The sequence below is a fragment of the Sander vitreus genome, chromosome 17 (assembly GCF_031162955.1).
Source record: "Sander vitreus isolate 19-12246 chromosome 17, sanVit1, whole genome shotgun sequence".
Taxonomy (NCBI): domain Eukaryota; kingdom Metazoa; phylum Chordata; class Actinopteri; order Perciformes; family Percidae; genus Sander; species Sander vitreus.
This window is the reverse complement of record NC_135871.1, coordinates 9,115,034-9,139,092: the sequence shown is the minus strand read 5'-3', so window position 1 is coordinate 9,139,092 and position 24,059 is coordinate 9,115,034. Positions and strand designations below refer to the sequence as shown.

At 38.8% G+C, this 24,059-nt stretch overlaps 2 protein-coding genes across 5 annotated transcripts in view; both read right to left on the bottom strand.

The window, feature by feature from the left end:
* The window catches only part of sorbs1 (sorbin and SH3 domain containing 1), a 45,059-nt gene extending 42,535 nt beyond the window's left edge, over positions 1 to 2,524 (bottom strand). Inside the window, exon 1 of the mRNA XM_078273185.1 lies at positions 2,376 to 2,524. The gene's annotated coding sequence lies outside the window, so the exon portion shown is untranslated. The remainder of the gene's footprint in view (positions 1 to 2,375) is intronic.
* Positions 2,525 to 3,411: 887 nt separating this feature from the next.
* pik3ap1 (phosphoinositide-3-kinase adaptor protein 1) lies at positions 3,412 to 17,747 on the bottom strand. 4 transcript variants are annotated; one of them, XR_013503318.1, is made up of 18 exons: positions 17,508 to 17,746; positions 16,258 to 16,659; positions 15,482 to 15,690; positions 15,210 to 15,354; positions 14,974 to 15,116; positions 14,757 to 14,889; positions 14,288 to 14,484; positions 13,991 to 14,168; positions 13,831 to 13,893; positions 13,459 to 13,707; positions 13,307 to 13,363; positions 11,987 to 12,180; positions 11,780 to 11,852; positions 11,413 to 11,580; positions 8,024 to 8,094; positions 7,052 to 7,152; positions 4,634 to 5,033; positions 3,412 to 4,573 (listed from the first exon to the last, which is right to left on the bottom strand). XR_013503318.1 is itself a non-coding variant. In XM_078272869.1 (17 exons), exons 1-17 carry the CDS (start codon positions 17,536 to 17,538, stop codon positions 4,916 to 4,918), a joined length of 2,532 nt encoding a protein of 843 aa, XP_078128995.1. In that variant the 5' UTR covers positions 17,539 to 17,746; the 3' UTR covers positions 3,412 to 4,915. The 4 variants fall into 4 exon arrangements, 2 of the variants coding, with proteins under 2 accessions (XP_078128995.1, XP_078128996.1); XR_013503319.1 differs by having other exon boundaries at positions 3,412 to 4,637; positions 4,688 to 5,033; XM_078272869.1 differs by having other exon boundaries at positions 3,412 to 5,033.
* Between the last annotated feature and the right edge of the window lie 6,312 nt (positions 17,748 to 24,059).

Genomic DNA, 24,059 nt, shown 5'->3' with positions numbered 1-24,059 from the left:
TGACACTTGTTGGAAGGATGTAGCATGGGACAAGGAGGAACCTATCACATTTTTGGAGCGGTTCCACATCACAGAGCAGATACACAAATTATTTTTCACTTTCGTAAACATTGTGAATTAGGGCGTTTGTGCTGCATTAATGTGGCGTCGGAATTATCAAAACAATGGAGTTCCCCACTGGGAAAATTCACACTGCATTAACACTGTGACATAGGGCATGCCTTGGTGGAGGTCTGCGCTCTCCGAGTGCCCTTTTAGTTCTTATTTGACTTGCTTAAATTGCACAATAATATGTTCAAAAGGTCATCAGGGTTAGGTTGCTCTTTGAGTGACTGATAGAACAAATGGCGGCTGAGCTGCTAGGTAACATATGACTTCTATCGACACACGCGAACCTATCACCATCTCTGTGTAAACATCTACAACTCCTCTGCTGACATGTCAACAAGGAGTCTGCTTCATACACTGCTGAACTACTACTGAGTATTGACTCAGTAGCAGAGTGGACACATGCGGTGGGGAGATTTAACATATTGTTTTCACTCATTGACAAAACACTTGGCAAAACTGATTTGGTCACACATACACAAAGTCCTTAAACACATAGCTAATGAAGGTCCTGTTCTTTCTGAGAAAACACTGTCTAGATACACTATCTCTATTAAATGGGTCCATGGGATAAGACAAGCAGAGGAGAGTGTGATATTTAGAAACGCGCGGTCCACATAACAAAACACGGGAAAAGAGATTTTTTTACTTTAGCAAATCAGTCTTGACTGCTTTGCCTCTGTCCTCGTAGTTTGATGAATTATTTGTGTTGGGGTTAATATTTTATCAAGCTTGTTTAGCGTCATGTTACACAGATCCACAGAAGTAAAAAAAAAAAAAAAGAAGGAAATCATCGATGTAGTCAATTTATGAATGAAAACAAGACATGCTGAGTTTCAGAGGGAAACGACATAGCGCAAGGACAGCGGAGAAACTCTTATATTTTTACTGGGATTGAATGACATCCATAAACATAAACTGAGGTACACAAGCAGAGTTCACGCCGCACTCAGAATATTCAGAAATATGCTAACAGGACACGTTAGGATAGAAAGAAAACCACTGGAATTTAAAGGATTTTTTTTTTTTTAGCTCAAAATTAGCACAATGATCAGTGCCATTCTGTATTTTCCTAATCCATATTTCGTAATATGCTGTGGAACTTTCTCTTTGTCAAATACTTAGTAAATTGTTTTAAAAAAAAGTCTGTTCTGACAGTGCTTTGTACTGCAAAATCTGATTGTGGATGTGTCTATATAGGGACACGCTTACTGTGAGGCAGTTGTTCATGTCACATGCTGTTCATTTTGAGGATTCAGTCAGCCAGACCTGTTTGTCAGACTAGAACATGAAGTTTAACATTCAGCTCCACTGTGTCAATACCTGCAGAGAATATTCGCACCATTACAGTTACACAACACAGCTGCTCATATGCACTGATGTCACTGGAATAAGAAGTGGAAATAAGAAACTGTACTAAAATATTCCTCTGCAATAACATTACAACCTGTTTTATTAGTACACATCACTGAGAATCTAAAGTACCTCATGGACTCAAACTACTCCAACATGTCATTCCTTAATGCTTCACCTTTAAAGTCATCCAATCAAAATGGCAAAGGCTACAGTCTAATCTGACAACATGGTGATACAAATGACAGTGAAACACTGTTCAATAAACTATTCATAACACCTCCATGCCGCATAATATGCATTCCATTAAGTGCATGGTCCTGATGTCACAGCCTTCTTGTAAGCATACAGAGTAGCCTGTAGTCTGCTCCCTATGACTAACAATGACAACAGCGAATAAGCCTCACTGCTACCTGACAACGTAAAGAAACAACCACACTAGAAAGGATTAGTCTTTTTAAAAATGATACCAGGCAGTATTCAAAAAAGGTGTAAAGTCAGAAAGCGTTTAATTCCCAGATTTGAGATTTTGGCTTTTATGCTGGGCATATCAGCTTCAGAGTGCGGCACCCATGGCGGGTCGCATTCCCACTGTATCAGTCTGTACTGCAGCAACTGTCCCAAAGCCAGAGCGCCTCTCTGCTGAGATGCATAATCTAAATTGACTGACTCGTAAAAGCACTTAAGCAGATAAAGTCTGCTAAATTCACACTTAATGACTGAGTGATGAATAAGAAATACATTAAGTGGCTGTAGTTTTCGCATCATCAATAACACAAACTTAGCGGTTATGATGCCAATGTTAAAAAATAAAAATAAAAAAAAGGAATAGATGTAGGCTTGGAATAATAATACATCTCCAGAAAACATTGAAGAGTCACAGCAGCAGTGATCCAGAGCAGGAACATGCTTACCTCTGTGTGGTGGTAATCCAGTGTTATGCTCGCTGCTGCAGACACACTTCACTGAGCTGTGTGCGTCGACGGCTGCTCTCCACCAGCGTCCTGTCAGCGCTTCACACTCACCGGCCTCAGCTACGTCTACACCGCCGCACAACACAACGTCGAGCACCGGGGGCTGGGCCACCGTCCCTTCACAATGAAAGCCTGGACTCAGTCACTTCATAAAGTCTATTTCATTAACGTTAACTTAATTGAAAAAGGAGGTTGCGCTTCAATATGGAGATTCTCGGTTGAGTGCTAAACCCAAACTCTAATAGGCATGTTCCAAACGGTGAAGAAAATGTAGCACATCTCAAGTTTCTCAAGTTAAGGAGGACAAAATATGTTGTTATTTCACTTGTTAAATTAGGCTTACATCACAATATATAAACGCTAACACGTTTCGGCACAACCTTCTAAGGTTTAAAGTGTATGGCTACAATGTTAGCAAACAGTTAACGTTAGCTACATATCCAGGGAACCGGAATCATTATTAGCGTTATTAAGAGTCCTGTTTTAGACCACTCGATGAATGTAAGTCATACTCACCCTCCTATGAGCTCGTTTTTCGTCGCTATCAACCCCTGAGAAAAATATCTGGTTCTTATGCACTAAATGTTCCACTATGTTTACTAGCTAGTTGTTAACTTTGTCTGTGATGTTGTGCTGGGCAGGTAAGGTTAGCTATCTTACAGTACGTTTTTAAGAGCTTGTTCCCAAAAAACAGCTACCTGTCGCGACGAAAAACAGAGATGATAAAGTGAGACTGAACCCAAACAGTAGTGGAGGCCCATAAAATCAAAACACTGAGCTAAAAGACGCTAGAATGCTCTGTTGAGCTGGGGGGAAACAAGGCCTACCTTTTTAGTCTGGGAACTTCAGAGGCTGGTAAACATTCTAGTATTTATACAATTTAATATAAATACATATATCACTATTATCGATGACAAAAATTTGATCAATTTACCTTAAAATGGTTCTGGCGGAACAAATCTCAAGAAAACAACAATCCAGATGAAATGTTTAATAATTCACAAGAGAAACATGTCCAAACACGTTGAGAGAAGATTTGGTGCCATAGAACTCAGTCAGTCAGGAAAGGAATTAATGGTCCCATATTGTAAAAAGTGAGATTCCCTGTCCTTTTACACAGAAAATCTGCATTATTGTAAGCCACAAATCTATACAAATAAATAAAATATGCTTTAATTTAAATCTTTCATTTTGATGCTGTGTCAAATCAGCAAAGATTTTACTTTGAAAGTGTTGACCAGAAGCCGTAGCGGGCTACACTCCCTCACACTTTACATGTGTCTCTCCTCCCAGAACTTTAGAGGGGACAGTTTTGGCAGTCAATATTCATTTATATTCATAACAGTGAAGTCATTTGTAATTTCATTAAACTGCTGCATGCTCAGTGAAAGTAAATCAACCAACTTGGAAAAAGTTTTCACATACAGATCCAAACAGAATATGGAGCGCCATCAAGTGACCAAACCTCATACTGCACACTGGTTGTAAAGGAGCCAATTAAAATAGGAACACATTTAAGTGTATAAAGGAACGCATTTTTATATTTTATTATGAAATTCAGAAGTTACTTAAAGTCTAATATACAATAAAACTGAATTCCTAAAGGTTACTTTATCATCCTTGCATGAATTCTCCAAATTTAATAAAGATATACAAATATCAGAACCAAATTGTGAGTCTTTGTGTGTATATATATATATATATATATATATATACACAAAGATATATATATATATATATATATATATATATATATATATATATATATATATATATATATATATATATATATATAAATAAAACGGTGACATCATTTAAGGTAAAATAAGTACAATAAAAAGGAATATCATATACTGAACAGCATTAACAGTAAACACCACACCCACTGGCTACCATGATTAAATATCATAATTAAGATTTCAATTCAAAACCAATTATTCCCTAACACATTTAACTTAAGACCTATAACAAAGAGAACTACAATATTATTGTAGAGTTTTGTTATTATGCTTTATAATTGCCACAGTGAAATCTTTATATGTTCCATGGTTATTACAGGTAAAGGTTTTCACAGTAAAAACCACACCTACACGCACACACCTACACACACCTACACGCACACACCTACACGCACACACCTACACACACACACACACCTACACGCACCTACACGCACACACCTACACACACACACACACACACCTACACGCACCTACACGCACACACCTACACACACACACACACACACCTACACGCACACCTACACGCACACACCTACACGCACACACACACAGAAATATTATGGGAACTGAATTACTCTGTTACATACAATTAATAAAAGGAAAAAACACACAACATGGAAACATCTGTTAAACATCTGTGTGTATTCATCTTGTTTAATTCTGTCTTTGTAGCTCTTCCATCCCTCTTAAAATACTCCTAACTTTAGAAACTTAACCCAGCAAAAGTGGCTGTGTCGATCACCGCAGGCGGCGAGGTATGGGAGGTGCTGCTGAGTTTGTGTGTCTCTGAGTGGGTCTTTGAGGAAGTGCTCGAGTCGGGCAGGATATGTAGCGCTCATTCATCTTCTCTGGGATCCTACAAGAAACAGTACGTAGTAATACACAGTAAATTGTGGGTAAACTGTGACCAAATCGTGATCATCAACAACAAAACGTAGCAGAAGCAATAATCACATATACATCCAGACTTTAAAACTAGTGTTTCATGCAATATACTGTGCCATTTCTTTATCCCAGAAATTCACACTAAACAATTCAATCTTTACTAAATCCTTGGTAAACAAATAATTGGATTATTCACGGGTTATCTGTGTGATTGTGATAACAATGTGTCACAAATAAAAAGTCTGTCATGTTTTTAATGCTTTACTAAGCCGACTATTTTACCCATATAAGTCATTGTAATAGAACAGAAATGCTAAACACTGTAAAACCTAAAAATACAGATACTTTATCTCAAATGGTGGCTAGTTAGCTTTAGGAGTTTAATTGTGGTTTTAATTTAATTATTGGGGTTTTCTAAATCATTATCAGATTTAGTTACTGCCTTATTTAATTATGTGGACTAACACACTGAGTAACCAAAATGTCCATTAATCAAAATTGATATTTTTCAGTTACAGATAACAGCTAGAGTAGGGGGAAATCTGTAAATGTAGCTGTAGTTTTAGCTACAGTAAGCTAGCAGTGGCTATCTCACCAGCTATCTTTCACTTCATACAGTTCTTGTTTTGTCTGGTTGGCTGTTCTGAGGGCTTGTGTAATGGCGAGTTCTTCCATTCACAGATTACCTAACCTGAGTGCAGTCACTGTGTTTTAGTTTTTAGTTCTGTTTTGTAGTAGCTGAACATTACTGTTTTCACAGATATACATTTCTATGGCATAGAAAAAAGACAAAGACAAAGATTCTAGTCTTCAAGTCAATCATCTTAAATAAACATGTCATTATGGCAGTTTGCCTTTGTAGGCCGACATACTGACCCAATAATCTGAATCTCCTTTGGCACATGAAAAGGTATATCATACTCGTGACATATTGTGTCGCGTCACATTGGATATCCTATCGTGTTGATTGTTTGGTATCATACGGTATCGGTCACGCTGTGTTGCGTTTATTTACTTGTTGTGTATAATATTGTATCCCATCACAGCAACTTTTAATTGTATCACGTTACACTTGAGGTGTTGTTCGTAACTGTACAGCTGAGAAAATGAATGAGGCAAACAAAAACACCCAAAATCCCCTCAATCACTCCACCATCAGTGTTAACTTTCAGCTGAATTCACTAGTTCATCCACACGGTCTCACCAAAAACCTATAGAACATACACTCATCAATAAGATCTGACAGTGCCATGAGATTAGCAAGAAACCCACTCAGGCAGTTTTACCACACTATTTGCAGCACCTCACACTTTCTTGCCATGGTGTAATGTAGGTGTTCATTTCCCTTTGTCATTATTATGACTCTTACATTTATTTAAGAAACATTACTAAGTTTATGATAAGTTTAGAGACAGAAAACAAGTAAGATTCTTCATGCACAAATGGCAACATAAACAAGAAAGACGATACATACAGTAGCCTACATTATGATACAATAGATAAAATATGTTCAATAGTTGAAGAAATTAAGATAACATCAGACTGCGGAGTTTCTGAAAGTTACAGGAATTCAGTGCAGTTTTTGTTAACAATCAAACCACTTTTAGAGTCACTTTGATCTGAGTTTTCATTTTAAAATGTTCTCAGTATGTGCTCTCTTGCCTCTGTGTAGATATTTATAGGTTTATACAGAATCAACATCAACGCCTTCGCTGCTTTCTCACTTCTGGCTTCCTCCCCGCACAGCTGTGAATCATTGGGGGGGGTGAGCATTTCCTCTCTCAGTCATCACTGCCTGTAAATTCATTATTGGTCTCTGTTTGTTTCCGTCACACGTCCACATATTATTAGAATTGCTATTAGGCATTGCATAGTTGTAATACGATATATTTGCTACTTCATATTGTTTTATATACAATTGTATTGAACTATATTGTATTGTTCTGCATTGTAACATCAGTAAACTCAATCATTGGTCTTTAAACTGACCTTTCTGGGATCCGTGGAGGAATCCTGGGTGGAGCAGTGAGGGATGCAGCATCAGACTGCCGTGGAGGTCGTGGTGGAGCGTTATTATCTTCTATCGTGTCCTTTTGGAAAAAACAAAAAAAAGAAATGAAATGTATACTGTGATGACACCGAAAACACATTTTGACAAACCCAACATTTCACTATGTTCCACATTCCCATCTGAAACAATTAGCCAATAAATCAATTACTGTATCAACGGAAACCTACTTCTTAATCCACAACTTTTTGGATAATTGATAAATTGCTTAAGTAATATTTCAAGCAGAAAAGCCAAACACGCTCTAGTTTCTAAGGTGTGAGTATTTGCTGCATTACTTGATCTTGTGTGACACTAAGCTGAAAATCCTTTGGTATTAGACTGATGGTTGGAACAAAACGGGCAGATTGAAGATATCACCTTGGGCTTTAGGGAAATTTTGACCAAATGCTTAATCGATTAATCAAAAAAATACTAAACATGACTCAATAAAGAAAATAGTTGTTAGTTGCAGGTCTATCTACCTTTATCAGATATAAGACTCTTAGGATATGAGTAGTGGTTTCAATAAGAGTTACACTATGACAAGTGATTCCTGATAAACTATTGAGCAATAAGTGCAAAACAATGAGTGCCAAACAAGAAAAGAAGAAGAAAAACATGGATCCTGCAGTTTGAGTCTTTTCAAACCTTTAAACTATAAGTAGATATTCACTGTGTAAGTATGTATGTAAGTATTTTAGGAACTGAAGTAGCCGGTGACTACAGAATGAAACTCAACACTAGACTCTTTGTCTATGTCATGCGTGTTATAAGTGCAGAGGACAGGGCCACAAGAGAAAGTGATGATTCAGTTTGGTTTATAGACATGAATGCAGCAATAAAAGGCTGATGTTAAAGGAGTTAAGTCTATGTGAAGATTTTTGTACAAAATGTTGTTATTTCAGGCTCACCTCAAAGTCAGGCTCTGTCCCACTGCTGTAGCTAATGGTGCTGTGAGTGCTGAGTCTGTTGCTCTCAGTACCTGAAGGAAAGAAAAGAAGAAGAATAAACGGGTTAAAGAAAAGTTTAGTGCTTGTGGTGAATTGTGGCGTAAGACTACTTCGCCAAAAATTTTTTTATTTTTGAGTGTCACAACAAAGACGTTACAGTTGTATAACATGACTGCAGGGAGAGATATCAGAGCGAGATTAAACAGAGAACTGTGAGAATCATAAGGCTGTGAAAAATTATTTGTGAAAAAAAAAAATGATACAAAGTACAGGAAATACTGTATACATATAACCCAAAATGCATACTAAAGAGCAGTTCAATGTCCATGCTATTCTAAGCTAGCTTGCTTGAAAACAACATAAACCTAAAAGGAGTAGTGAAAACCCCAACAAAAACAACCAATATAACTTAAACATGCAATGGCTGTTAAGAATTGATTAATTATCTGATAAGAGGCTGCCAGAGCTTCTTAAAAGTCTGTCTTTAACAAACTAGGCTTATTTGTTAAACAGTAATCTGACTGTTGTCTTTTTTTTTTTTAGCTAGGCTGTAAGAGAGGGATTGTTGTATATCTCAAAGTTTAATCTGAGACAACTCACACTTTGAAAATACAATATGGTCCAATATAAGTATTTCAGGGACCGATTTTACCTTGTCATAGTTGAATAACGACAGTTTGATGGGTAAATAGGACATACATAGAAGCTCAACATCCCATTGACATCCCTTTCCTCTGCAAATCTCACAATTTGAAACTGCCTCTGAAAACGGGCGAATCTCAACGAAGCTCATAGTTGACGTCAACTCGGTGGCTCCTCCTTATTTGGCTCTGGTCTCTATCTTTGTCACGCCCCAACATTTACATAGGCTACACCACTGATCTGAGATCAGATCTTCTGAATAGGTCGCGCAGATCTCAGAAATTGTATACATTGTTCATCTGCTATTTTATCACAAAATTAACTTCTGAGACTTTTTTATGCGAGAAATCAACTATGTAGAAGTCAAATATGTGCCGTTTTACGAAAATGGATGGCTAATTGCAAATTTTGTCCGACTGTGTGTCGGAATTCAGCGGCCGGTGCTGCCTGTGTTGCTGCCTCACCGCCCGGCCTGCCCTCCTTCACAGACCCCGGCCTGCTGTGAGGTAAATGGAGCTCCGTTACAGCTGGCAGCTCACGGCACTCCATACCTGCGCAAAGTCACTGCTTCTGGGTTACTGGACTACCAAGCTGCCCTGACAGAGCTCCAGGGCCTGCAGCTCCCCTCTTCCTGCTAAATGGCCGGTGTGTGTGAGTGAGAGCACGGTCAGCGAGCTTGTTACGCCCGCAATCTCTTACCACAGGTTCCAGTTAATCTTATAATGGATATGTGTGTTGAGTTATTTAAACAAACGATCAGGGAAATTAACGCCTCTTGTCCGCGGTGAGCTGGATGGAGCTCTATCAATGACAGCTAGCTTGCCTCCTCCTAACGAGACCTCTAAAATTCACAAAAATGCATTAAATTGAAATTGGACAAAAGCGTTAGCTTTGTAAGACCTTAGGGTAGCTGTGATATACATGCCGTGACGAAATTCAAACTGTAAATATACGATAGTTATGCCGGCAGCTGGCAGCCGGTCAACTCCGCGGAGCATAGAAATAGGGCACCACCAATTATAGAAAGACTCGTTTGTAAGTCAAGACATCTGTCAAGATCATAGACAGTAAAGGAAATGGACAACGTGACGCTGTTGTTTTCTACGGAGCCCAGTGAAGTCTATTAGAAGCACTTTTCCGGTGATGGCTGAGTGTTACTGCGCAGCCTCCAACTGAGCTTGACGACGTAGATGTGATGTGAGCAACCTGTCTGAAAGTTGTAAGTCTTTTGGTAGCTGTACCAAGAGAAATCTCAATCATTCCCAATCTTGCAGAGACGGAGAGCGTAGGTATATGTAAGGAGATAACATGGGCACAGGCTAATTATTGCTAACTAAAATGCTAGTTAACATTAGTAATTAAACTTAAACAGCTAATGTAAGTCGAAACTGCCTGCGAGCTTCTCCTGTACTATACGGTAATTCCTCTACTATGCGACAGTAAGTCACGTGGTTATGACACAATCGTTAACCTATTTTTATAAAAACGTCTGCTACGGAGTCATAACATGAGATACAAGGTAATGGAGCCTTTTATACATTGTCGTGTTTCTTTAGAAATAAACAATGGACAAATAGAGTCTTTAAACGCTTCAGATGTAAAGTTATTCGCTGTCAAAGTAGCACCAAAATGAATGGGATGCTAATGGCGGGTGATGGCTTGACAGCATCAAAATGGCTCCATAGGAGCTACGGTTTGCGGAGGCTGGCTTACCCCCTTGGTCAAGATCAGAGGCTGAACCATTTCTACAAAATTGACGATGTCGTTTCTGATTTGCAGGAATTCCAATACGTTACTTCTTAAAAAAATCTACATTTATTCTAGTAAGTTTCTCAAGAAACAGCCATATCAGGTTTAGGTCCCTAAACAGAATAAGGAAGCTATGGCTTGTTTAGTGTTGTGAAACAAAGAAATGTAAAAGAGGCAAACCAAAACGGTCTCTCACTCGTAATGAGATGGCCACCATTATCATGACTATTACCATTTCTTTTAGACAAGGGTAGGCACTTTAAAACATGCTTTACCTCCTGTAATATATTATTTTGTATGAAGTTAGAATAAATGTATTTATTGACAAACAGCACTCTAGTAGCTATAGGAAAAAAAACATTCCTGAGTCAAGACCCTTCACTCTACTACTTAATGTAGTTTTGGATTATTCCACTGGATTTACTGTAACATCAAGCATTTTACATCCTGCTACCCAAGAATGAAACTGAAACAAAGAGGAAAATTCAAGCTGTTTCATAAAAAACTTCAACAGCTGCAAATGTTGCTGCTTCCAATATTACCACTGCCCCCAAGTTCCACTATGTGAGTATTATTTTCTCCTCCTGCATCCTTTCTAAGTTTATTTGGCTTATGGCTGCTACAGTAGTCCCTCCTTACTTTTTCTTTTAGTGCTAACTAATGAGACACCTAAAATTATGGGCTGTGTCATAAACAGCTATTTCCTTTGCCCGCTTGCCTGAGTTATTTGGAGGCAGGACCCTAAACAGCAAGCAGGTACAGACACCATAAACAGGTCACCAGTCCATCACAGAGCAACAGTCACTCACATTTTAAAGAGTCTACATGGCCTCTGACACACATGTAATTGGAAAGTGGCCAAGCAAACACAAGAAGAAGAACCGAGAACTACACTTTGGTCCTTCCACTGACCACAGTGTTGCAAAAATAACAAACAACAAAAAAGCATTAGGACTCACTGGAGGTGCTGGACGTGCTACCGGTCTTCCAGGCGCCTCTCTGGATAGTCTGAGTCACTGGAGGAGGGGCCACCACCATTCTGGGTGCCGGCTCATACACAGAACACTCTAACGTCACATTAGACCCCCAGTATAAGTTCCTCTGCAGTGGAGCACTTATCTCATAATCTTAAAAGGGGGTAGACCACAGCAAATATTAGCTTCTTCCAACAACAGAATGTGATTTTCCACTATATGCTGCCCATAATTTCATAATTTTTTAACTGTAATATACGCTTATAGACAGTTCATTGTGGAGATATATTTAAGCTGCATTAGACCCATTTGATTCATAATAAATAAAATAAATATAATGAAAATATTCTACCAAGCTCCTTTCCTGCCTTCTCTCTCTCTTTGTGACGTCTGGTGATGCTTTCTCGTAATTTCTTTAGATTTTCCTGAAGAAAAAACAAACAAAAACAGCACACGCACACACACACACACACACACACACACACACACACACGTTAGATCCATTTCCTGACCACAAATCAGCACCTGACATACCATAAAGTTTGTATAGTTGATCTACCTGCTGATAGCGTATGGAGCTGGACCTCCGCTCATGGTCAAACTGCCAGGCCTTGAACTCTTGGACAGCTTCATCCACGGTAATTTCCCCCACCTTCACCCTCTCCTGCAGAGATATGAGCTGTCTCTGTCCAGGTGTCTTCATCCCAGCATAGGGGTCATAAACAGGAGAGGGGGGGCGCGCCACAGGCTGAGCTGGATGGGCGGAACAGGTTGTCATTTAACAAAAACAGAGGAGGTAGCAAATATCGTGAAATGTTCCACTTTGCATTATGTCATGCCTAGTAACTAGAAAAGACAACGTGAAGTCAAAATAAAAGGCTGTTTTCTTTTGGGATTTTTCTGTTTCTTGTAGAAAGCTGATGTGCTTATTGGCAGAACTAAGCTCCTCGGTTCAATAGGCAGAGTCAAAGAAGCACTGATGTGTGAAGCACAGTATTTAAAAATCTATCTGACATATTCATATGACAGAAATGAGCCTAACTAGCCTACCGAAATAACTACAGTAGAGTATATTGTATAGTGGCTGGCAAAAACAATTTGAATTTAGAACCTAAAGGGTATTTCCGCTAACATTCTTTTAGATTAGTGCTCATAGTATCTCCTCTCTTACATTAGTTGCACAGCAAATGCAAAAGGCAACATTTTATTTTCATTCACTGTTTATAAGAAACGAGGTGGTCGTGCAAAAAAGGCCCACATGCAATTAAAAAGGTTGAAAAACTTAAAGGAGAGATCCGGCGCAAAATGAACCTAGGGGTTAATAACACATGATTACAGAGTCGACCGTTCTCTGGGATATGTTTTTCATGGGAATCGAATGTGACCAGTTTTAGCCCAAACCGCTAATTATCTTATAAAGCTAGTCGTCGGGGCACGAGGAAAGTAAAAAGAAATCCCTATTTCTATACCACTAACAAGATTCAAAATACCGGTTACTGGTTGCACATTGTTTGTCGTTCGACTGGTCGTGACTGTTTTCCCAAGATGGCGCCCGCCTGTATACGTGAACGGTACTGTCTTTATAATCTATCTTTTTTAATAAACTTACTGTACACTTACAAAGTTCTCAATGCTTCGGTTTACATGTAGGGACCCTCATTATGCTACTGTGGAAGTGTGGTGCTATTTTGAGAATTGAACAATGTGTAGTAAAGTGCTAGGCCTCTTCCATTAACCTTTTTAGTATTTTACAAAATAAAAAAAAAATGTTGGCTCCTTCCTTACCGAGGTTGAACGCAACCAAGGAGATTAATAACAGTTTTACAATGATCTTATCAACTTAAAATGTAAAAACAGACTTGAGAAGAGAAAAGAATACCTGCAGGATATCCCATTTCCATGGTTTTACTCTGGGACGTAGCTTTATCTGAAAATACTGTCAGAGGTATTGAGTTATCTTTTTTAAGGCATGGAGAACAGTTTTATGAAATCTGAACATTTTTGGGGAAAGAGAAAAAGACCGCTCATTACCTCTAGAGATGTAGGGCATAGGCTGTTCAGGGTCAGACTCGGACTCTGGTCTGGGGATAGGGGCTGGTGGGCGGTTCAGGATCGCTGGGTTATAGGTGCCGTCTCCATCCACAGTATCATAAATATCCTCTGGGCAGAGGTTGTATGGATCCTCCTCTTCTTCAATTTGATCGAAGTCATTATCTTTTTCCTCATCCTCACTTTTAAGGTGCTCATTGTTGTCCTGGTTTACACTGGCATGTGGTTTTGCTGAAGGACACAATATAACCGTACTATATTAGATATATACATATATATATATACACTTTACTATATTATACATGTTGCAATTTGAGGTCATTACTTCAGTTATTCAAATATATCAAGGTATACCTTGGAAGAACTTCCTAAGCATAGCTTCCTCGGGGTTCTCGTCTACTGCGGTCATCACCTCATCTGAAAAGAAAACATCAGAATCAGCAACAGTTATAACCATCATTTTTGTAGTCGTCATCATTGTTAGGACCAATAAATCAAATCATGTTATTCTTACATAGGTCCTCTGCACATTCAGGGTCAATCCCCAGCATTGACTCATATATGTCCTCCGAGCAACCAGAATACTTCATCATGATATTATCAGAGGCCGTTGACATCGCCTCATAAATTTCTACACCCTCTTCTGTGTTGATGGAGTCCTCAATGTGAGACTTGAGCATGTCTGCTGTCTCCTAGATTTGTCAGAACACAAGAGACACAGACACTAAGTAAAAAGATACGCAAAAGAAAATATGCAACACATTGTTGGATGCTGGATGAAAAAAAAAAAAGCTTTCATCACTGGACTTACAACAAATTCATCCATGAACTGTCTGAGATCAGAGAAGCCACTCTTCTCTGCCAGCGTGTTTGGGTAGTCTCCATACTTGTTCATCACGCTGTAAGCCTGCAGAGCCCCAGGACACTGAAGGAGAATGGTGGTCAACATCTTCAGGCCGTATTTAGCAGCAAAGTGGAGCAGCGTGGGAAGCTCCTCATTGCGCTGATCTGAAGTTCCAAAAAGCAATCGGATAAAACAATTCGTATGACTGTATGTTGACTCCTAAAAGCTGCTTTCACTCTGTGAGGTTTCATTGTAATAAATCAAACAGGCAATGCAGATGTGGATCAAATATGCTTTCAAATGCTTCCAGATATGTTCTCGTGATGCATCTGCAACAACAGCACATCTGCCTCCAACTTTGGTAAATTTGGGAATGCCCCAAAATAAATCAGCTTTGGCAACTAATAGAACACGAAATCAGAGTTTTTGTACTCACATGACGCCATATTATCTACTTCAATCTGTCTGATTCCAAACAGCTGAAGACTAGTTGCAGGCATTCTGGACTTTAACGAGTCAGTTAGCATTTTGTCCAGCAATTCAGTTGTATTAGACATCAAGTTGAAGGCCTGAAAGTACAAAATGACATGCATAACCTGAAGCGCTTTTAACAGTAGCAAAACAACACTTTATTATATGACATAATGTCTTACCTGGCAGATGAAGTTAACAGGATCAGTAGCATTTTCAAGATACCGACTGACTTCTCCCATACTGGTATAGTATGTAACAGACCTCAAGCTGACACAGCATTGGTCAGTGTACATGGTGAGTGACGCCACTCCAGCAGGCATCTCTAGTGGGGGAAAAAAGACATTTCAGATTAAAGTTTCTTGCCATCAACACTGAAAAAACAGTTAAGGTCACATAACTTCCTGGCGATACTTACCAGGTGCAGTAACACTTATAGTGTATTCATTCTCCACAGTGGCTGGGACCCTTTTTGCAGCTACATTTTCAGATGAAAACTCTACCTCTGGTACTGACCGATCATCTACTTTGTGTGTGAAAATGATAAAAACTCTCTCCTGTTCCTTAAAAAAAAAAAATATGGAAAATAGAATTAGTATAGCTTCCAAGTAATTATTTTCAACTAAAACAAGTGTTGATACTACTGTAATATGACCTGATGTTTTTATGATGGAATTACTTCAGTCTTACCCCACACAGAACTCTGTTTGGTTGAACAGTGAGACAGGTGAGGTGCGTGGGTGTATAAAGTCCCTCGCTTGTTGAACACCCCGTGCTCACTGCTGACACCAGTTCCTCTGTTTCATCAAGGGTGGGATTTTCCATTGAATGTGCTGCTGGGATGTGCAACTCTGCTGCAGCTACAGCTTCGCTCTCATGTTCGGCCTCCACTTGTCTGCCTTTGAATTAAAAAAAAGCAAAGATGTTATTATCAAAACTCAATCTTCGATGTGAACCTTAATAAAGGCTCAGTTTATGTACAAAAAAATACATTTTCTCCACTGATAGTTTCAGTTCTATATGCTGATGTTTGAGGTATCCACATACAAACCTTCTGTGACCACCTTGTAGACATATGATAAACCACAGCCATCTCTGTGAACCTGCTCTGTGAACAGTTTTCACAAGGACAATCGAGATGCTGATGAGTTCTCTTTCAAAAATGTTTGTCAGATCTTGACCACCACATACAGTACGGTATTTAAGGTAATATATTAAGGTAAGGGAGATAATATGTCTTTTTGTAATTCGGGTGAACTGACTCTTTGATTATGTTTGCTCTTTGGGCCTCCAAGCAGCTTATCTGAATTTCAAAAAGTTGTAACCTATTAGGAAAAGGCTTCAGAAATACAGTTTAGCTATAATACTAACACCACCAAAGTGTTAGGTCTGTTAAAGGCACACAAAAAAACCTGAAATAATAACATAATAATAATGATAAAAAGAGGGTGATAAGTTTTGCGTACTGTCAGCGATGGACTCCAAAATGGTGGAAATGTAGACAGCAGGATCGTCGTCGGTGTAGAGTTTTCTCCAGCTCGGCCAGTCTTCGAAGCACTCTGTCAGTATGTCATCCTCGGGCAAGCTGAACAGCAGCACCACAACTCTATGTGGAGGATAAAGGAGTCTCTGAAGTGCTCCCTGCAGTTCAGGGTTATAGAGCATGTCCAGGATTTCTCCCGTGAGGAGCAACACAATGCACTTGCAGCTTTGGAAATATTCATAGTCACATCCGTAGAGCTCAGCTGGGTTGAATGCATGCAGCAAAATAGACCTTTTGCAAAAATGTTTGGAGGATTTCAAGATCTGCTGCAAATATGTTGCCCATTCCCTTGCCTCGGCTGTGTGCAAAATTAACAGCTCATGTGCTGAAAGAGATTTTGCCGAAAAACAGAATATGTTAGTGTGATTAGAATGTACAGTGCATGCATTCAAAACACTCTCCAAATTGCCTAACCAAAGCATAAAACTGGAAAATAATAATCATTAGTTCCTTAAACGCTGCTGATCCAGCCTAACCACGTGAAATGAATCACAATCCTGTAATCGGCTCAAACGTTGCACTGATGATATATGACACTGATCATATTATGTGTTGGTCTCCATGTTGCAGCAGGTAATGTTTGACGTGGAAATGCTTCACAACATACCAGCTGTCCGGCTGTGAAATGCCAAGGTCACTGTGGTTACAGAATGAATGTCCGATTTGTTTGATTTTTCAGTGCCGAGCCAACAAGGAGTTGTGCAAACATTGCACTGTGTCAACACTGGTCAGAGTAATTTTGTTTGACTCATTACAGTGTTTAATCAGGTCAAGTTCACCTCTGTACACGCTAACTGGGAAAGAAACCCAACACGACTATTTCACCTTAATCACGGTTCCCACTGATGACAGGGCAGAGAAGACATGCCATCTGTTTCTTAATGGACCGACGACACGATTCAAATTTAGACGTGTGGGAAATTCTTAAATAACCGACATTAATTTAACCAGACAGGAAAGCTGCTTGCTTCCTCTTTTATTTTATATGCTCAGAAAAAAACTTGTCAATGAAAGTTTAGTTAAATAAAGTCCAATTGAATAAACATATTTCAAAAGAAAAGATAAAACATTCTAAAAGAGTAATCCCTATTGTATAAGAGATTGCTTTCTTTAGGGTATATTTTCACCACCTGAAACTGACTAAAAAGACGGTAGAAGATATGTCATATTTACCTGATGTAATACTCAAGATGGGTTCTTCCATGGTCAAAAATGTAGAAAGATCACCCCATAAGATGCATCATTTGCGCAAATATGTCCCTTTGGTTTGTCAAGCTTACTAAAGCTCCTTTCCTCTTCAACTGACACTAAATTAGCTTTCACCAGCTAAAGCACTTTGCTCAGTTGTATTAATAGCAACATTTAGTTTCCTGATTTTAGTGACACTGCCCACTTCCTGAACCAGTTGAAGAAGTGAGAAAATGCGCTGCAGTGGTGTTATGTCGTAGAACATGTCTTTGATTACACATACCCTTGGCTTTTTTTTTCATTACTCATTTGTAGATAGTACGTAGATCATTTAAGGGGAATGTGTTATGGGCTGTGTTGGACCTTGAGACATGCAGGCACAGACGTTGATGTAGAAAACAGATTCATCCAAAGCCTCTAGTCTTTATGTAGGAAACACTTTAGATACACTTTTTCTCTGTTCTCAAAACACACACACACACACACACACACACACACACACACACACACACACACACACACACACACACACACACACACACACACACACACACACACACACACACACACACACACACACACACACACACACACCACCTGTTGTGCGAGTCATATGCTTCTTCTGTTTTTTCACTTCCTTAACAAGGTGCGATGTGTCCAAAGTTCCACAGTCAGAGTGATATTGTGAGACTATAGCTCAAATACATAATATGTATATAATATGTTACCTACTTTAAACTCTACTACCACAGAGGCACAGTTATAAAAGTATAAAAGTTCATGTTAAACTTGGTATGTTAAACACATCTTTTTTTTTTTTTTACAAGCATTAAAACTGACTTTAAGCATGCTGATACACTTTCTGGGTCATTTTAAAGCTTAATATGTATTATATGTACATACAGTTAGTAAGTAAGGTTTATTTATATGTCACCTTTCACAGATACAAAATCACAAAGTGCTCAACATTAAAACCATAACACAATACAAGCAATACAAAAAAATACATATAAGCTACACTCTAAATTGGTGAACATTCCAGTCTCCCTGATCATTCTCTACTACTTCTTAAAGGTCCAGTGTGTGACGTGTTTAGTTGTTCATTATCAAAATCTGTGTTGCCCGTTCACAAACTTTTTGTCACAAACACCTTTTTCATGAATATTTACCACCACCATCAATTCCAAGTATTCCTTTTGGCTTGAAATTTTACATTTGCATTCGCATGAATGAACTGGGGTAGACGCTCCATATTCATGCGCCAACTTGAAATACGTTAGCCGGTAAGGGACATACAGGACATACTGCTCCGCCTTTCCCGTTTTCGCTGTCACATGATAAACTCACACGTGCTGCTAATGGCTATCGTAGCTTCCCGGCCCCGGCAAGATTGAAGAAGGAAACATGGAGACCACACATATTCAAAATCCAAATTTCAGAAACAGGAGTCTTCTTCTTCGCCCAGAAAAAGAAAAAGGATACTGAAAAGAGCAAGAGACCGGCTTTTTGAAGCGTGAAGGCTACCGTAGCTGTAATACGTACTTTGAACTGCGTGGCGCGAGAGAGTCGATTGCGATATATGATCTCAACGCTAGATGGGAGAAATTCCTACACATTGGACCTTTAAGTTTCATGTAAGTCTTGACCACTATGAGCAGACAAAAATAACTGAAGTGAAAGATAATGTGTGTCAGGTGCAGGTAAAGAAAACAATTGTAAGAAAAGTACCAAATGATTTCATGGGTTCAGCTCTGAATTAGTTAGGTGAACAAATAGAGGGCAGTTTCTCTCAGGAGGGATTGGATAGGTGGTGTAATAGGTGCACGTTGAATTGGGTAACAGAGATAAAAAGTATATTAAAAAATCTAATAGTAAACCCAAAAAGCCATACTGGAATGAGGAACTACAAAATCTGTTTCAAGCAATCCGTAATTCGTAGTTTTTAAGATGTAAAGCAAGTGGGTTAGAAAAACAGCTCCTCTTGGAAAACTATAAAATCAGCAGATACCAATTTGATAAAACATACAGATTATATAAGAGGAGATACCAAAGAGGTATGATAATGCATTTAGATCAAGTTCAAACGTCAAACCCTCAATGTTTTTGGAATATTATCACTAAACTGGGGTCCAGACGAGTAATGCAAATACCTATGGAGGTACTGAGCACAGATGTTACAGTGATTCATGAAACATAATTAGTAATGGAAAGATGGGAGGATGATTTTAAAGCACTGTTTACCACCGACAACACTGAGTTTGATGATACCTTTTATAGGGATGTATGTTTAACAAAACGTCAAATGGAAGATGACATGGCACAAATAGAGAGTATTAGCAATGAAGATCTAAATGCTGAAATTACAATGGAAGAGGTCCAAAACGTATTATGTAAAGCAAAGCTGGGTAAAGCTACAGGTATTGAAGATATACCTATTGACGTTTTAAGATCCCCGAAACTGCTGCAGATTCTGCATGGCCTGTTTAAAAACCATTTCATGTTCGGAATCTTGCCAGGGAGGGCGGTATCGATCGATTATAAATCCTATAAATACACTGTATACAATACTTACAATACAATACAATACACTTTATTGAGAAGACAAACATGTTGGCTGAAGAGCAAAATGGATTTAGAAAAGGAAGGGCCTGCATTGACCATATATACACAATCTGTACTGTAATTTCAGATAGATTGAAAATGGGCCTGCATACTTTTGTTTGTTATATACGATTTCCAGAAAGCATTTGATCTTGTAAATAGAAAACTCTAATTGTACAAACTACTTGAAATTGGCATAAATGGTAAATTGTATAACATGTTAAAAGAAATGTATAGAGCTCCAGAAGCTTGTGTCAGGGTAAATGATTTAATGACGGGGTGGTTCTCAACTCCAATGGGAGTTAAGCAGGGTGAACAATTTCTGTGTTGCAGTGTTGTGTTGTGGCTGTTGTATGTTTTATTTGTTCTTTGTTTTGTGCAAAGTGGAGAATGTTGTTGTGGACATTGGACTGGAAGCTGTGGAATTAATTAATGAATTAACAAAATCAATCAATCGATCAAAATACACTCAGTATTAAAAGTGAAGGGGATTTTCTGAGGGTGTATTTTTAGGCCTTATGCTGTATACATTTTTAGGATGAAACTTATAATAATATCAGCTTTATTATTATGATTCTATTAAGTACTGTACAGTTATTTGTGTGCTCATAAATGCTGACTAAAATGATTAAACACACATACAGTACATACACACAAGCACACAATGTATTTCCTAAGTTAAACAAGTTGAATTAATCATCTGTATTGTGTCACTATTACTACTGGAGGTGAAGTTTTAGATTCCACAATAACTTTTCCTCTAACATGCAACAACTTATCGCTACAACACAAAGCACCACACTGATATAAGCACTAGAGGGCAGCAGACAATCACTAACACCATCCAAAAGACTGTCTCCAACACCAGTCACTATGCAGACAACTACCAGTACAAAGCAGTCACTACAATGCTGTGTGGTACAGGTATGGTAAAATACTTTAGTAGTAATATCCCATCATACGTAGGGTATAATGTATTATTTAAATCCTTTGTATTGGTTCGACAGACTTAACAAAGTATCTCCAACTGTGGGGAGTTGGTTTGAGCATCTTTACTTGGCAGCAACTCCATTGGAAAAAATTTTTTTCAAACACCAACTTTTTCTTCTCCGCTTAGGATAAAGTTGACGTGAACTAAAGACAACATCCCCATGCCACATCAACACAGGACAACTGTATGGACTTCTGCAGGCCAGGAGGATTGTTGTGCTCTGCTGGAAGAATATGGACATACCTTTTATGGGTATGTGGATGCAGCCGGTCTTGCTTTGAAGAGATGGACTTCTATTGTTAAAGGAAAATACAAGAACTTTACTCATTTATGGAGTAGTTATAAAGATTGTTTTTGCTTTGGGAGGCTGAATGTGCTATATGGTGCCCTTAAATTCAATGGAACAAAAAAGTAGTGTATATGGCATGTACAGTACACTACTTTCTACTGACAATTCTACATTGCAATGCATCACATTTACTGTTGTGTGACCCTACACCTGTTTGTGATGACGCAAAATGGCGATGATTCATAAGTGTACTAAATCTCAATTCACTGATCACTTAAATAGTGAAAACTGTGATATTAGCAGGTGAAAAGAGTTGAAGGCTACACTTGAGGTATATTTTCCTGGCATGGCTTTTTCCTACTGAACCAACTGGAAGACGAGGTAAATGCCAATAAACACAAAGCAGTCATCAGTGATCACGATCATTGCGTGAGAATGGATGGACCTGATCGCAGCCCAACAGCTTTTTCCACTTCCACCAACAAAACACCAAACCATCACATCTCTTGTAGAATTACTTCATCAACCAACAACCGACACCTGTTCGAATCAAAGCCAAGAAGCTGTTCCTTGTTGGCTCACGGTTTAAACCTTTTTGTTGGTGTTTGGCATATTCTGGCATGTACATGTAGGTTTGCCCTGGTCTCAATCTTCAGTTTCTTTAATTATAGTTACAAAATTACGAGACAAGAGTTTATTCACTTGTCTAACCGTGAATTTCAACCACAAAATCAATTTAAACACAGCTTTGCCTTTCTCCAATAATACAATTTGTTTTGTTTCTGCTTTGACCTCTCTCTCCAACGTAGACCTTTTAATGGCCGCAGCAGAAGTTCACTCTGACTTCTGAAGAGCAGGGTGATCCATAACCCTCCTTTAAGTACAATTTCCTGTAGAAAAAGAATCCCCTAATTTCTTCTAACTCTGCCATTAGCTACCATAAGCATGACCGGCCCGTTACCTTTTGTTTGGGCTCCCTTGAAACCACTATCTATTAGGTGGCTCAAATCAAATCCCTGCAGCCTGAGTTTAATAAGAGAATATTTTCGCTCCTATATTTTAACCTTGTTATCCAATATCCTGTCGTTTTAGTCTGCAGTGTGTTTTCAGCACACAGAGCGACTCAGCCAGAGAGCGTGCGTCAGTTCACAACAGAGACCTGACATGCCTCTCGGAGCACAAAGGTTCAAGCAAGGACTAACAGGTTTGTGATATTCTGCTCTGCTGGCACTGGATTAGTTAATGTTACAGGAGGTTAAAGACTTTACTACTGACCAGGCCGGCCATTATTTTTAGTTTAAGTCTACCTGAGCCATGCCTAGATGTTAGCTGGGCCGCTTAATATGAGATACAATATGAGGCTGCTTAACCATGTTTGGCTTATTTAACTTGAAATTGCACTTAGCAGACACATTATTATTGGGTATGCAAAAATGGATTTGGCCAATTTTCTGAACTGCATTTGATTTCAATAACGTCCACATTATGCACCTCCTTGGTGAAACTTTTCCAAAAGGTAATTTTTTAGGAATGGAAGAAATGATGCCTTATTTAAACATGCATTTTTAGACTTTGAAACAGTTTCACAAGCTCATGAAATTTACTCAGATCATAGAGAAGCGTGTAATTCTACAATGACAGAATAACATCAAAACTAAAGTGACTAAGTACCGAGCACTCCAAGGCAGGAGGCTGTAACAGAGTACTGTACATCTAATATTGCCGACATAATGGTCATGTTACAGTCTCATTTACTGTACTTCCCCATCCCGGGAAAGCTCTACCTCATATCTGCATTACCTCTGAGGCTGTTTTGGGAGACTTTTCAAGTGGAGGAAGCTAGAAACAAAGCACAGTCCGAGGACACGGAGTGCAATCTTGAAATGGAAAACTGAAATGGGGAAAGGGTCTCGAGCTGAAATGTTATTTGGATGATAGCCTGCATAAGAAAGGAACTGTGTTTGGTTTCTCATTGAGAGTCACCAGCAGGGCTCATTGTGATAAGAAAATAAGTCTAATGTTACCTGATCTGGTATAATGTGGACCAATTACTACTCCATTGCACTTCATTACAGGCCTGTAATAGGGCCGGGGGTCAGTGCTTGAGATGGAGTGACAGAGGAAAATGGAGTCGTCATTGATAATATGATAAAAACTGACAGTGAGAGGCCCTTCCAACAAATTATTGAAATTTACAGTTGATAGGGAAACACTATAACCTCATTTGGTAAGCAGCTGGCAAGCACTTGTACAAAGCAGGTCCTCTAACACAATGAGGGGCTTATGGAGAGAGGGAAATCCAAAACTATCACAGAATAGTGACTCCTGCTCATTGGCCTCTGGCACTGAGTGTGCATGTATTCCGTTTTTGGAAAAATCTTAAGTCACACACACTACCCCACTGGACAGTATATTTCTCTTTAGCAGGTGGATTGTGGAACCCATTACAGGTTGCAACAATGACATGCTGACAAAAAAATCTGTCCGAACAAACAAATGAAGTCTTGCAGACATTATTTTCATTCTTAGCGTCTCTCCAAAATGGAATAGAGAAGTGCATAGGCTAACAGAATATAAAATCTCACAGTTACTGTAAAACACTCTGCTCTTGGAAAAAGGTACGGCAACCATTTGTTTGCCTCAGTTAAAGTGCCTC

Bases quoted from the DNA above. Each gene is read 5' to 3' on its own strand.
- pik3ap1 (XM_078272869.1), bottom strand. From the start codon at position 17,538: ATGGAAGAACCCATCTTGAGTATTACATCAG. The intron at 13,364-13,458 runs GTAATGAGCGGT...TACCTCTGACAG, and splicing joins TATGCCCTACATCTCTAGAG to TATTTTCAGATAAAGCTACG. The intron at 5,034-7,051 runs GTCAGTTTAAAG...TGTTTCTTGTAG, and splicing joins CCTCCACGGATCCCAGAAAG to GATCCCAGAGAAGATGAATG.